Source organism: Chamaea fasciata, unplaced genomic scaffold (assembly GCF_029207755.1).
Source record: "Chamaea fasciata isolate MVZ Bird 193981 ecotype frontalis unplaced genomic scaffold, bChaFas1.0.hap1 SCAF_6, whole genome shotgun sequence".
Classification (NCBI taxonomy): Eukaryota; Metazoa; Chordata; class Aves; order Passeriformes; family Sylviidae; genus Chamaea; species Chamaea fasciata.
In genome coordinates this window covers 72,749,998-72,764,159 of record NW_027094091.1, presented here as the reverse complement: position 1 = coordinate 72,764,159, position 14,162 = coordinate 72,749,998, and the positions used below count along the sequence as shown (strand labels likewise).

Below are 14,162 nucleotides of genomic sequence, written 5' to 3'. Positions count from 1 at the left end.
TCCTCCAGATGACGGCCACTGCCGGTTGCAAATGGTCTCTCTGCAGTAACAGGACTGAAGTTGTTTGACCAGGTAGCAAATTCCCTTCACCAAGACGGCCCAACGACCCAAATGCCTTTTTTTTTTTCTTTTTTTTCTTTTTTTTTTTTCCCTGCAGTTATTATGGACTGAAGGAAAAATTGTTTATCCTGCTTTCCCCACGTTCTCCCCACCTGCCTCTTCACAGTGCTTGCACAATAGTATTTTTATTTGAAACAGCTACTGAATTACTTACACTGTGAAAGCCATCAGCAAATCACAAATGAAGTATTTGTTCAATTCACACCTGGAAAGTACCATTTTTAGGTTCAAAAGGTCGAACACCTCTAGGCAAAGGCTGAAACACAACCTCCCACGGCACTTCCGTACCAGAGCTCCTCACTAGCTAAACCCCCGTCCGCTCCGCGCTCCCCTCAGCCCCGCCCACAGACGCAACGGCACCGGGAGGGACGGGGAGCTTAACGTGGGGGGAAAAACCCTTCCTTTCCCACCAGGCAGCCAGGGGACTCGGCTGTAGCCCGTTTTCCACGGCTGAGAGGCACAGGGAATGGCGATTCCCAGAGAGAAGACCGCTGGGGTTGCCTGAGGCGGCGCGCGCTTCTCTCCGCGCGGCCGCGCGCGGGAAGGGGCGGGGCCGGGCGGGGGCGGGGCCGGATTCGAACCGGGCGGCGGGGAAGCGGCGGCCATGGCGGCGCAGCTGCAGCTCGGCCGGGAGCACCAGGGCATCACCCTGCGCGGCAGCGCCGAGCTCGTCGCCGAGTTCTTCTGTGAGGGAGCCGCGGGGGGCGTCGGGGACTGCGCTGCGAGAGAGGGAGGGAGAGAAGGAGGGTGGGAGGGAAGGTGAGAGGGTGGGAGGCCGCGCCTTGTGGGGCGACATGGCCGCCGGCTGGGGCCTGGTGGCGGGGGGCGTGTGGTACACATCCCTTTCCCTCTCCATCTAAATCGTGCAGCCTATGGAATCAACAGCATCCTGTACCAGCGGGGCATCTACCCCCCCGAGACCTTCACCCGCGTGCAGAAGTACGGGCTCACCCTGCTGGTCACCACGGACCCGGACCTGGCCAACTACCTCAACAACGTGACGGAGCAGATGAAAGGTGCGGGCTGGCGGCGGGGCCCTCCGGGCGGTGTCCCTGCCGCTGCTGCTCGCGCTCTCAGTGACTGCCGTGCCTTCTTACAGAGTGGCTGTACAAGTGCATCGTGCAGCGCCTGGTGGTGGTCATCTCCAGCATCGAGAGCAGCGAGGTCCTGGAGCGATGGCAGTTTGACATCGAGTGTGACAAAACTGCAAAGGATGACAAGTGAGTACCGCGGTCCCTCCACTCCCGAGTACCGGTGCAGGCACAGGATCAACGCCACGGACTTGTTCCTTCAAACCTTTCTCAGTGCCCCACCCTCTTTTTGTCTGCAAACCAGTCATTTTACGACTGAACACGCAACAATAATGGGAGGCCAGCTATCACTTAACTTTTCTAAGGACTTGAAAGTGTTACTACTACTCTAGAATTACTGTAGCAAACAGACTAACAGAGCTTAACAAAGAGAACTGTATTTAGAGGAAACTCAGCACAGTAGAAGTTTTTTCTCTTACCAGAGTTTTCTTACTTCTCCAGTGGACCACGAGAGAAATCTCAGAAGGCAATTCAGGATGAAATTCGCTCTGTCATCAGACAGATAACTGCCACAGTAACCTTCCTGCCACTCCTGGAATCTGCCTGTGAGTATTCTGAACTGCACGAAAGAAATCAAACGCTTTTGAAAAAACTTTAGTAACTTTCCAACTTTAGAAAGTATTTTCTGGTTTTCTGAGGCCTTTTAAATTGTTACACATTGTGTGCTATCATGTTTGTGAGACAGCACTTTGTTAGACTGAAATGAGAGCAGAACTTGGGGTGGCTTAACAAACTTGAGGAAATTAATTAGTATGTATGCCCTAAGGAACACAAGTCTTCTTGAGTAATTTGTTCATATGAAGTGTTATACAGAGCTCAGCTCCACAGCATTGTAACATGTTAAAAAAAAAAAAAAAACTACGACACTCACTTGAGAAAACTAAAATGGCCTCACATGAATGTAACTTATTTTAACTACTGGGGTTTTTTCACAGAACTAGTATCAGTGTAACTTCTGAAAACCTTGGTCCTTGTCTCAAGTTCTAGAAGTTGCCCTTCAACCCTGCCATCTCCTTATGGTGAATTTGTTCTCCCTTGCTCCCAGGTGCCTTTGACTTGCTGATATACACGGATAAAGATTTGGCAGTGCCAGAAAAGTGGGAAGAGTCAGGACCACAGTTCATAGCCAATTCAGAAGAGGTTCGGCTGCGTTCCTTCACTACCACAATCCACAAAGTCAACACCATGGTGGCTTACAAGAAGGATTCTGTTCCGTAAGATGCAGGGGCAAGTTTTGTGTTTGTAAATATCCTGTCACCTTGTACAGTTTCTGTTCATCATGCAGCTAAGCCATGAGCACATCATTACTGTCCTCTTGATGAAGTATAACAAAGACAAAATACCTGTCTGTGATAATGTGACACTAGACTAAGCTGGCATCATTTTTTAAGAGATTTAAGAAAGGTATTCATGATCATAGTTCAATTCTTACTTTACTGTGTGAGCTAAACTAATGGTGTGTTAAACCACTGCCTCTGCTAGAAAAATGGCCTAAATATAGGAATAGCTGCTAGAATTGTGTTCAGTTCCTGTAATTTTGTATTTTAAAATGATTTTAAAACTGCATTCTGTTAGCAGTCTTAAGTTCTCTGTAGCAACTAAAAAAAACTCATTGCTAGTATGCCAGTTCTCATGTTAAAAGCCTGGGCTGTTTTACTACCAGAATTAACCCTAAAATGAATCAACCAAGCAATTCTTGTACTTCTCTACAATGGAAGCAGCTGTTTATCAGGAAAACTTTAAATATATGAAGCCTTTTATTTTAGTGACCACTGGGCTCTAGTTCTGGAGACGGAGTTGTTTTGAGTCTGTGTTCGTCTGTAGTGTCTGTCCACCATTTTCTATGTTTGTATTCTTGTTTTACAGAATAAAGCTTCAAGTTTTATAGTGTTCTCTAACTGAGAGTCTGCATTCCTTCATATTTCAGATGGTTTTATGAATGCTGCATTCCAGGTTACTGTCATCCAAGTAACACCCAAAAGGCATCCTCCTTGTTTCCTTCCTGTGTCTCCCAAGTGCTGTGGAGTCCATACAAAATCCATTCATGGATTAACAGTTTGCCCCCACCCAAGTCTTCAAATAACAATTTAAATTGTCACAGTGAACTAATGACTAAGCACCGTGCCTTCCAGATTTGTTAAACAGCACTGGATTCTTCATGTGTTCTTACCCATTTTTGTAGAAGAAATTGGGGATTTAAAACCCTAGAACTTTCGGACTATTCCATGGTTTTGTTCACCTCCTTCACTAAATTCATTCCAGAGTGTTAAAATCTGTTTTTTCCACTCTTTTCCAGTGATGTAGGACCTTATCGTATAATAATTTCAAAAATTTATTTAAAAAACATCAATTACATATACTCCATCCCATGACTGTATTACAACCTTTAGGGGCTTTCCTGTTTCCAGGCAATAATTTTCCCCAGCAGTCACAATCTGGCAGAAGTTTAAAAAAAAAAAAAAAAAAAAAAAAAAGACAGTCCCTTTCAAATCAGGAGCACAAAACAAGTAATTTTTTAAAATAAATACAATCTAGGTACTTAAAAAGTTACATTATTCACTGCCAGGGCTTATGCTGCAGTAACAGAAGAATACCTTGATGTATTATTTTGCCTGTCAGCACAATTGTGACTGCAGTACCTCTTCACCCCTAGAAGCAGGAGCACTTCAAAGAGTGAAGTCTGCAGTGGTGAGCATAAAAAAACCACTTATTTTACAGAGATGCAAAAGTCAAATTGCTCCAAGAAGCCCATTCTGGTACCAAACATCATTTATCTTCTTCTTTAAGAAGGGCCAGCCCAAAGTCCATCTCCATCATCATCTCTGTATTTCTTCTTTTATAGAGGCACCAGCAGTCAAGAGAAGTTGCATGTCCATGAAAGGTACATGTGAAAAGGAGCAGGTCATAGATCCTGAAGCTGTCACAAAAACCCTGCAGAACAGGGAAGAAAACAAACAAGAATGTCTTATTATCTCCCAGGAAGCAAGTCTTCATGGAGATATCCAACAGCATGTGCTTATTCCTAATAGGACCCACGCTCTTGATTAGATTCCCCTACCCTGAGGTCACTTTTGTAGAGTGACAATCAAAACCAAGGGAGCCCCCCCTTCATCTTCAAAGGCAGTGGGGCTGTCCTTAGGAAAGGGAACGAAGGGTGAGCCTCAGACTGAAGCCAGCAGGCACTGCTCACCTGGCTAGTTGAGCTGACGGATGAGCTGGTTGATTGCATCCCCTCTGTAGCCAGGCTTGCCCATCTCCTTGAGGAAACCCACTCTGTTTCGTGACGCGTGGCGAGCCACAGACAGATGGAACGGCCACAGGAAGCTGGTTACTCTTTTGAAATACTTCCCAGTTGAGTAGATTTCATGAATAAGGTCTTCCAGGCAAATGATACCACAGCCCCCTACACAAGAAAAAAAAAAAAAAAAAAAAGAGATGCCCAACTGTATGATCTCACAGTGCTCCAGAATTGCCAGTCCTCTAGTTTGGCAAGATTTTGTCTCTCCTCACCCTTTCAAGTCAGACTCTCAATGCCTAACACTTCCTTCAACTGTCTCACCCTCTTCCTCACCTAAATGTTCCTCTATCAGCATGTTGTCTGTCAGAGGCACCCTCTTTTTCTTGATCTTGGCTTGGCCCCGTTTCAGGATGAGCTCTCGTACAGATTTCAGGTTAGGCTGTCTGTGCAGAAGCAAAAATCAGATTCAGCAACAGAGAGACATGATGCAGAGGAAAGCCCCATTCCACTCTCTTGTGCAGAGGTGGGAAAGTAAACAAGTTATGTCAAGAACAATGAGAAAAGGGACAGTAACAAGTTCTAGCTATGAAGTTTATTAAGTTTTGACCATTACAGGAGAAGTAATGGATCTGTGATAGCAGCTGGAGAATCCAACAACCCCCAAGTCATGGGAAGGGTACGTACCCCCACGCCACATAAGGCTCCACGATCCGCAGCATCTTCAGCGACAGCGGGCTCAGCTTCACAAATATCCCAGTGTAATTCTTCCTCAGCCGCAGCAACTCCATCACTCTCTTCACCCTCTTGGTCACTCCCTTAATACTGAGGGGAAAAAAAAAGTATTAGTAACCACATTTCTCTATTGCAGCACCAAAAGGCCTCAGATCACCTGCAAGGAGACCTGTCTGGGTTGATCCCACTGCCGTGGTGTAGCAATGACCCAACAAGGGGTAGCAGCAATGAAGGAAGGAGCAGGGGAAGGTCCTTACTCCTCAATCCTCACGACGAAGGCCAGTTTGCTCTCCTGAGGCGCCGCTGCCGGCCCAGGCCTCTGCTCCATGCGCCTCAGCCGGGTGTCATCCCGCCGCTTGCGCCACGAGTCCCGGACAAAGGTCTCCAGGCGCCTGAACTGGATCTGTTTCCCCTTCTGCTGCTACAGACAAAAGGAAAACACAGTGTCACCCATCACAAAAGTCTCAGAGGTTTACATCTGCAAGGCCAAACAATGTTCTTTCAGCTTTGGAAGCAGTAAGAAAATAAATTTGATTATCTAAGCCCAAGGGAGGCAGAACTGAGGGACAACACGTGAATTTACACACAACTATTATTTACGAACAGTGAATAAAGAGTTTTTCTGCAGGAAAAATATAAATTAGGGAAAACGGAGCAAGACCCAGGATACTCCTAGGCACACAGCTCAGCAAATGGTTGGGAAACCCAGAAACAACATGTGGGCAAAACAGATGCTACAGCAATACCCTAGTGTGACTCAAAATTACCCTCCAACAGAAAATAACTGCATTGGAAGTCCTTTTCTACACAGGGACACATGTAAAAAAAATTCAAACATTCACCTATTAAGTACTGCTAATTTGAATAGAGAACACCTGGCTCACCTGGTAAGTCTTTTCATTATTCCTAGAAAATGTAAAGCTCCTTTTCAAAATTAAAGAGATGTTTAAATGCCTCTCCTTAGCTTAGAAATGAGTATATCCACCTAAGTCATCGTCTTCTCTCATACATATAGGACTTAAAAATGCACAGCATCACACACTTATGTTTAAGATACTCTACTGGTTACATTAGCAGCCCATTTTAAAATAAAGAATCTAATGTTGCGTGTCTTCTGTTTTACTTCACCTTGTAAATCACCCACAAAATTGTTTTGTATTTTCAAACGAGGCAGACCTAATCAAAGTCTCATCACTAAGGTCTTTTTTCTGATGAGAATCTTAAGGAGTGGCTGTTTTATGTTATTGCTTATGCTTCCACTTTGGAAACACAGCAAGCCACTGATGCTCTTAAAAATGTAACCACGGCATCAAACAAAAATGGCAGGAGTTCTGCACATAATGCCACAAAATTCACTGGGAAACCTTTAAGACAGACACCTGTACTAGCTGGGGTACAGCAGATTTGAAATTAGATTTGGAATTAGAAATGTTAGTGTTGCTCTGCCAGTCTGGAAATTGCACACTGTGCACAAGGTGTGTCTGCACTAGGTCATGTGCCATCCCACACGTAGAAAAAGGCTTTAGCATGACCTGTGCTGCTCTAACAGATAAGTAACTCTAAATGTACCCTCAGAAAAGCACGGTTACCATGCAGGTTTACAACACAAAGGTGGTTTCAGACACTGAAATCCCTGGGAGGCAGAGACAACTCAGCATCGCTGCAGTTTCCCACATGTGGCTCCAAACATCTGACCACCACTAATCCAACAGGAACAACACACAGTCTTCCATATACTCCTGTTTCGGTGTAACAGCCTGTAAAATTCTCTCCCCTTTACAAGACTCAGCGACACACGGAGATGATACTGAGGGACACAAGCTCCCCTCGGAACCCTGAAGATGATCCCTGCCCACCCGCTGTGCTCGGACACTCCCTCACTGTGGGACCCGACCACTTCGATCATTTCCTAGGAATTTCAAGGAATTGCGATTCCCTGCTCCGGAGGACGACCTGGGACTGCAGGACCAGGCTCTGCCGGGACCCGCCGTACCTTGCGCTTGTTGAGCAGCGCCTGCTTGGCCTGGGTGGCCTTGATGGCCAGGTACGCCTTCCTCTTCTTCAGCAAGTTCTCCGGCACCAGAGGGATCCGCCGCCTCGGCCTGCGGGCGGGACAACCCGGTCACATCCCGGTCACACCCCGGTGACATCCCAAGCCCCCCGGGCCGCCCCGGCCCGCGGATGGCGGCGGATCCCGCACCCCCTGCACCCCTCCCTCTCCGCCGCACTCACTCCTCCAGCTCCGCCATCTTGCCGCACCGCCGCCGCGCATGCGCGGGGCTGAGGGGGGGGCATGGCCGCTCCCCCCCCCGCCAGGCGCCGCTGTCCTTCCCAGGGATGGCGGAGTGTCGGGAAGCGTCCGGCCCGGGGAAGGGACGCTCTCCTGGCCCGCCCTGCGCTCTGCCTGCGACACCCGCACGCGGCCAGCCCGGGAGAGGAGCAGACGCGAGGACATGCGACGGGTGGGACAGGCGCGTCGCCCGCAGGTGGTGCCGCAGCCTCACGCTCGCTTGGATGGCGTTGGGCTTGTGCTCCTGGAGGCCTCCCTCCGCTTCGTCGTGCAGGACAGGGGAAGGATGTGTGTCTGTCTGCACACGGTGAAATCATTTTCATTTACACTGACCGCAAAGTCCTCTGGCCGCAAGGTTCGGTGGTGCCAGGGTTTCGTTGCTCACCTCGGTGGTGCTGCAAACCTTTACAACACTCTAAATGAGCCCACTTCTGTTTTGACACCTAACACATGAAAATCTGTATTTAGGAACTAGATCCCAAATTCCAGGAAGAAAACAGCCCTCGGTGAGCAAACCCAACTCCCCATTTTTGGGATATGAGAGAGAAAGCAACAAGTTTATGAAATAAATAATCTGAAACTTTTTCCATAACTACACAAATTTCTCCCTGACTTGTAAAAATAGCTGGAATCCCTGGTAGCTCACAACAGAGAAAGTGGCCCATTTAAATCTACAAATAAACAGTGCTTTAACAGGAGAGAAATGCAAACAGGTTCTGGGGTATTCCATTATATAACGGCAAGGAAACAATGAATAAGTATATACTTGAAGCGCTGTTGCTATGAAATATCTCCCAGCACAGCAAATTCTTAGGCTGACTCGTTAAACTTTAACCAGTAGTTATATTGTTTTAATGAATGGATATTCAAGTGTCCCTGTTTGCAGGGTTACCCAAGAAAAGTATTCCCTAGACTTTCCTAGACAGCACTCTGAACTCCTGCATGCAAACTGTTAGGGTTTCCATATCAAAAGCCAAGTCAGGAGATGAGGTGTGATGTCAGAAGTCCATGACACTTCTTGACTTATTTTCTCATTCCATGGGTATAAAACCCCATTAAATTAATTTCAAATCCCACCAAATCTTTATTGATGCTGTGTGCAGTCCCAAAACAGCAAAAGGGCTTGAAGTCCATCACTCACTTCATCAAACTGTGCCCCAATCTGAAATCTGTCTGTAATAAATGCCTTATAAAAAGAGCCAAAAAAATTAAATTTGTTTATTTCACCAATGATCTAATCTTGGGAGTATTTTAATCAGGAAAGTATCTTGTGATCTTAAATTATGCCTATTTTCAGATCTTTTAAGGAAAAAGTTTATATGATTTGGAATGATGCCCAGGAACTACTCCATACACACACTCAAACCAATAATTATTAGAGAGAAAAGCTGGGTGATCCAAGACTTTCTTTCATGAAAACAGCAATCATACAGAGATCAACTAATATTTCATTAAAATATTTTTGAAAAACACCGTGGATAGATGCATGGGTTTATTATTTTCCAAATAAGCTTTCTTAAGATGGGCATTTTTGTCAGAAATCCTGCACATTCCCTGCAAAAGGAGCAATCTGGGTATAAGGAAGACATGTGGATGAGACTAACGCAGGTGTGCACCCTCAGTTAGTGGCACCTAATATGTCAAATTGAAAAGGCTAAAACATAAAACTTGTCTTTGTGTCTCCCTGGAAAAAAAACTCAGTGGGGCAAACCAATTCATTCTTTGGTGCCACTAATTTACCAGTATTAATGGAAAATATTCCAGTTTCAAAAGCTCAGTTTTAGAATAACTATTGTGAATAATTCCCTGGAAGAAAAGCAGACTACTAATAAAGCCCTGCCACTGTCTGCAATTATTGTCCCTGGAAATTATATCTGGAGTTTTAAGTTAGGAATATTAAATTACAGATTTATATCTGTCAGAATGTTCTGACATTTTCTGAAAGAGTGGTAGTACCTACTTACAAGTTTCCAAAGTGAAACACTTGTACGAATTAAAATGTAAATTGATTTTGTTCTACTTCTAATGCACTTATAAAGGCCTGCCTAATGAACCTGAAATAGAAAAACTGTTTTTCAATTACAATAAACAGCAATGAAAATAATTTATTCTTCTGTCTTGTCTATAAGAGAGTGCCCATAGTGGCTGCAATTTGAGTGTACAACAAATTTAATTGTATCTTTAAAGAAAAACGTGGAGGTAAAAATAGACATCATTATATGTAGTCTCCACAGGTCTCCATGACCTCTCTCCTTCTTCCACAGGGATGAAAAGCTGCATTTTATTTGGGAGAACGACTGATTCAATTATGTCTGAGATGAAAGACAGTGAGAACAGAATAGGAGTCTTTCCCACACTCAGTAATTGGGAATCCTACCTCCTACTAGATTACTTTTTAATTGAACCTTTGAGATAATTATGCCATTTAGGTTGTGGAAGCAAATTAATAAGTACACCACAACATAAACTATTCATAAAAATACTACAGACTGAGGAGCCATAAAAAGAGCTGGAATGGAATTACCTAATAAGGAAGTTTATCATGTCAGTGTAGACAACTTAATAGGAGATGCTTTGTATAGACAGATAATGCTCTCTGTCCTAAACTTCAGTGATTCTCATACATTGGTGGTGGGTCATGGATGATAACTTTTCCTCTTTTTTTAAAAAAAGAAAGCAATTATTTTTTTTTTTTTTATTTTATGGCTCTGGTTACTGACACAACTATATAAAATCCTTTTGCAAGTTCACTTTGGGAGAGTAGAGAAACAACAGGCAGCAGTTGTTTCAGCAGAAACAGGAATCAGAAAAGGATTAAAACATCATAAGTGAGAAGTGACCTGCAATAGTTAATATAAAAATCAAAGCAGAGTAGTTTCACTGGTGTGTAGCAAGGTTGAGTCCTGAAGGAAGCTGTGGCCCTGAGTGCTGTGACAGTGCAATAGGGCTATAAAGGTTTTCTCACTTTTTTCCCTGTTAATTTATGGAGGGAAAGCTCTGATTGGAATATTTGATTTTGCCTGCAATTATTAGTGACAACTGCCCAGTCAAGATAAAGCAACAAAGCACTGGTATTTGGCCAGGAACTACCAGGAAGGGAAACACAGAGCCCAAGGGATGTAACTGGTCACCTATAGTTTTATCCCAAGAAAAGGGCTGTGTCCCTTCACACAGCAGAAACAAAGGAAGGGAGGAGGTAGTTGCAGGATTCCCCTCATGGCACAGCAGAAGATGTCATAAGGTTTGGTGCTAAGGCAGTGAGACAGCAGACAAAAAATCCATAAATAAAAGTGCAGCAATGATCCACAAATTTTTACATTAAATGATGGGTTCAAGGTGAAATAATAAGCTTGGGAGTATGATTTTGGAATTATTAGAGATAGATAAAAATATCAGCTTAATGCTTAGGACAACAGACCAGTAGTTGAAAATTATTAGAGAAGGGGTAAAGAACAAAGCAGATACTGATTCCACAGTGTAGCCTCTCACACCCACATTTTGGATGCTCCAGCTTTGGTCAGTCATCTTTCTTCCATCTGTCCATCCCATACCTCCACCCACCTTCCCCCAAGACAGACTTGGAAAAGGTTCAGAGAAAAAAGATCAAACACAGGGAATAGTTTCCATCTGTGGAGCAGTTACATAGACTGGGTCTGCCAGCTGGGAGAAAGGTGTCCAAGGGAAGAAAAATTAGTTGGTAAAATGATAAATGCTGGGATAATTGCTCTCTTTCTCTCAGCACAAGAGGAAAGGAACCTCAGATGAAGGCAGCAGAAGGTATGTTCAGAGGAAATGTGGTTTTTTCAGCGCATGAACTTGTATTGAAGACCCAGACCTCTTAGCCACTGGAGGAGTAACACAGTCCAGCCATGCATCCTCACCCAGCTCCTCCCACTCCCCAGCGGATCTGGCCTTTCTGCTAGCTCAGCTCTAAACTTCCCATTCCACTGAGATCTATCCCACTTTATATTTGTCCTTGCTATTATAGTTCAACATCAGAAAAGACCGACAGAAACCAATTTCTTTGCTTGCATACAGAAGGGCTCATTTAATCTGAATGCATATCCTTCTCCCCTGTTCACCTGCACTGTGTCCCATTTTCCTGCCTTTGAAGTCCATCTTTTCCAGTGTTTAAAGAGCTTTGAATAAATGAATCCTGTTCCTGCAGTGATCTATTATCAGCACTGTGTAAAAGCTGGAACGATGAGGCAAATTTGCCAAAAACCTGAGGAGAGGTGGAATAAGTGAGAAGGGAATCAAGGAGCTGGGTAGCTCCAGGTAGCGCTGCCCGAACCACAGCTGCAGAGAGCACCTGCAGCAAGCAAAGCCCAGTTGCTTGGTTCCAGCAGCTTGGAGCATCCTTGTCCAGTTGTAACAGTAATCAATCAGATGACATCACCTGGAAAAAATGGGCATGAGATGAGGGGAATGCCTCAACAGGAATAAACCACAGAAATTCAATAAACCACAATTCAACTGTGTTGCTTCTCTGGGCTGTGCTCAGCAAGACTTGATTCTTCCCTGAGAGTCTTCCATAACCCCTGGCAGGATCAAGGCCTTTCTATATCAGATGCTGTGTTCTCACATCTGAGAGATTTTCTGACTCAAGAGACTTCCTTAGGAAGAGCTCCTAAAGAAAAAACAGGTCCTGTTTCTAAACCAGTCAGCAGGTTAACAAGCCTGTCTTGCTAGTTCCAATTTTCGATACATATATTAACTGTATTATAAATTATTTTTGATATATTGTATAGAAAAATTTAAACATTCATCATCTTTTTTTCCTATTTTTAATAGTAAGAATAAGCTTCTTCCTGTCAGTCCACAAACCCAATAGTGAAAGAAATCACTCGGGTGGAGGTGTGCTTCAAACAAATGTTAATTACAAAACTTATCAAATAATTGTCAAAATGTTAATTCTCAAAACAGTATCTCTCACTTTGACATCGGCACTTGTAGCAGATGAACACACTTGTACACACTGCAGTTGTAGCTGAAACATGCTGACAAACACATGCTATTTTTTTCTCTAAACCAATTTTGTCAAGGCACTACCCAATGTAAGAGTTGGTGCTATGTGATGAGGCAGAGCTGATTAGTCAGGTAGGTTTTATCAAAGAAGAGAAGGCTCTTAAATCTGTGCCAGAGGGAAGAACCTGACCTATTTTGTTTATATCCTGGTGCTTTCATTTCAGGTGTTTTCACAGTCTTCCTAAATTCCCCATATAGCCAATGTAGAAAGGCTTTGCGTATTTCCATAGTGCTTAATTTGCTTTAACTCAGGTTTCAGTATCTCCCTGTCAAAGAAAAATCATTACTCACGGCCTTTTAGTCAGGAGATGGAAATTAATACCTTCAAACTCACCACATTCCCAAATCTTGAAATCTCTATTTTGAAACACTTTAATATGAAGAAAGAATAGGAAATTATGGCTTCTCCATCTCTCGTTCTTTTCAGCTCCAGACTGGCTCCCTTTCTGGGAGATAAGCTTGAATGAAAACAGTTATCTGCAGGATTCAGTGTACAGATAACAAGGTGCAGCATAATGGATTGACAAAATGCGCTGCTGCAATATGATCCTACTTCTGGTGTCAGGAGGAATGTGGGGCAAGAAGAAGAGGTGCCTGTTCCCAGGCTGGGGCTGGGGCTCAGCTCCAGGGATTTAGCACAGCTGTTTCCAGCTCCTGGCAGGGCAATCCCTGGCACTCTTCTCTCCTTCCCTTTGTACCTTGACTTCTACGTGGAAAAAGTGGACATGCAGGGCAGGAAAAAGCCAGAAAACATTCCTGCCACATGCGAGTGAGGCCTAAGGACTGCAGACTACATTGCAGCACAGACCTGTGTAGCCTGGGAAGTGCTGTGGCCCCAGGATTGCATTTTGATCCAGATAAGGATTTATTTCAAAGAGGTCACTTGTTCATGGATACTTCAAAACCTGGAAGGCACTGCTGAAATTCAACCCTGCTATCTGTCTGTAATGATCTGAAGACACCTGGATTAATGGTGTTTTATTATTATGACTATGGATCACCCACCAGATGGTTTCAATAAAAATACGTCAGGTGATGAATAGCACATGAATTCCTGACATCACTTTAAAGGTTTGCTTTTCTGAATTTGCATGGTGAAAGGGTTCCCTTGGGCATGTGGTTTTTTGTTACTGATTCTCTTCTCCAGTTTACAAGACACCATATCTACAAGCTGCTTTCTGAATAATCACATCTACCTTTGAGGTGTGGACTCTTGTGCCAGCACACACAGGCCCCTTCCACTGCTTTCTCTGTCTACAAACAGAAATCCACTGGAAAATGAATGTAAGGCTTTCCATATGGAGCTAAAAGGAAAATCTGGGGGATTTAGTGGAACAAATGGAAATATTTTTTTCTTCATTCACTCTAATTAAAATATATACCACTTTGACTCCAACTAACCCCAGTGACTGTAGGGAAATGAGTAGTTCAAATCAGCAGCTTGCTCAGCTGAGATGCTGCTGCACATATGGTCCGTGTGATCACACACTGTTCCTGAGAAGAGCCCAGATGGGTTCCAGCAAGCATGCAACAGAGACAGCCATGCTCTACCGTCACTTGTTGCTGTTATTAACTTGTTTCTTCATTTCACTCTACTTCTAACTATGAGATGCTTGTCTATTGTCTGTTTTCACCTTAGGTATAGTCTCTTCAGCTCAACTGA

The 14,162-nt window shown here is 44.1% G+C and overlaps 2 protein-coding genes across 2 annotated transcripts; one reads left to right on the top strand and one right to left on the bottom strand.

Moving 5' to 3' along the window:
- Nucleotides 1–700: 700 nt before the first annotated feature.
- Nucleotides 701–3,109, top strand: MAD2L1 (mitotic arrest deficient 2 like 1). The gene is made up of 5 exons (XM_066184882.1): nt 701–806; nt 990–1,136; nt 1,220–1,340; nt 1,653–1,756; nt 2,257–3,109. Exons 1-5 carry the CDS (start codon nt 725–727, stop codon nt 2,427–2,429), a joined length of 627 nt encoding a protein of 208 aa, XP_066040979.1. The 5' UTR covers nt 701–724; the 3' UTR covers nt 2,430–3,109.
- Nucleotides 3,110–3,525: 416 nt separating this feature from the next.
- Nucleotides 3,526–7,501, bottom strand: RPL7L1 (ribosomal protein L7 like 1). The gene is made up of 7 exons (XM_066184880.1): nt 7,414–7,501; nt 7,175–7,283; nt 5,439–5,602; nt 5,134–5,271; nt 4,783–4,892; nt 4,402–4,614; nt 3,526–4,142 (listed from the first exon to the last, which is right to left on the bottom strand). Exons 1-6 carry the CDS (start codon nt 7,428–7,430, stop codon nt 4,406–4,408), a joined length of 747 nt encoding a protein of 248 aa, XP_066040977.1. The 5' UTR covers nt 7,431–7,501; the 3' UTR covers nt 3,526–4,142; nt 4,402–4,405.
- Between the last annotated feature and the right edge of the window lie 6,661 nt (nt 7,502–14,162).

Excerpts from the sequence above, each read along its gene's own strand:
- MAD2L1 (XM_066184882.1), top strand. The coding sequence starts at position 725 with ATGGCGGCGCAGCTGCAGCTCGGCCGGGAGCACCAGGGCATCACCCTG. Across the intron at positions 1,137-1,219 it reads CGTGACGGAGCAGATGAAAG|AGTGGCTGTACAAGTGCATC; the intron begins GTGCGGGCTGGC and ends GCCTTCTTACAG. Across the intron at positions 1,341-1,652 it reads AAAACTGCAAAGGATGACAA|TGGACCACGAGAGAAATCTC; the intron begins GTGAGTACCGCG and ends TTACTTCTCCAG.
- RPL7L1 (XM_066184880.1), bottom strand. Across the intron at positions 5,272-5,438 it reads TTCGTCGTGAGGATTGAGGA|TATTAAGGGAGTGACCAAGA; the intron begins GTAAGGACCTTC and ends TTTTCCCCTCAG. Across the intron at positions 4,893-5,133 it reads GAGCCTTATGTGGCGTGGGG|ACAGCCTAACCTGAAATCTG; the intron begins GTACGTACCCTT and ends GCTTCTGCACAG.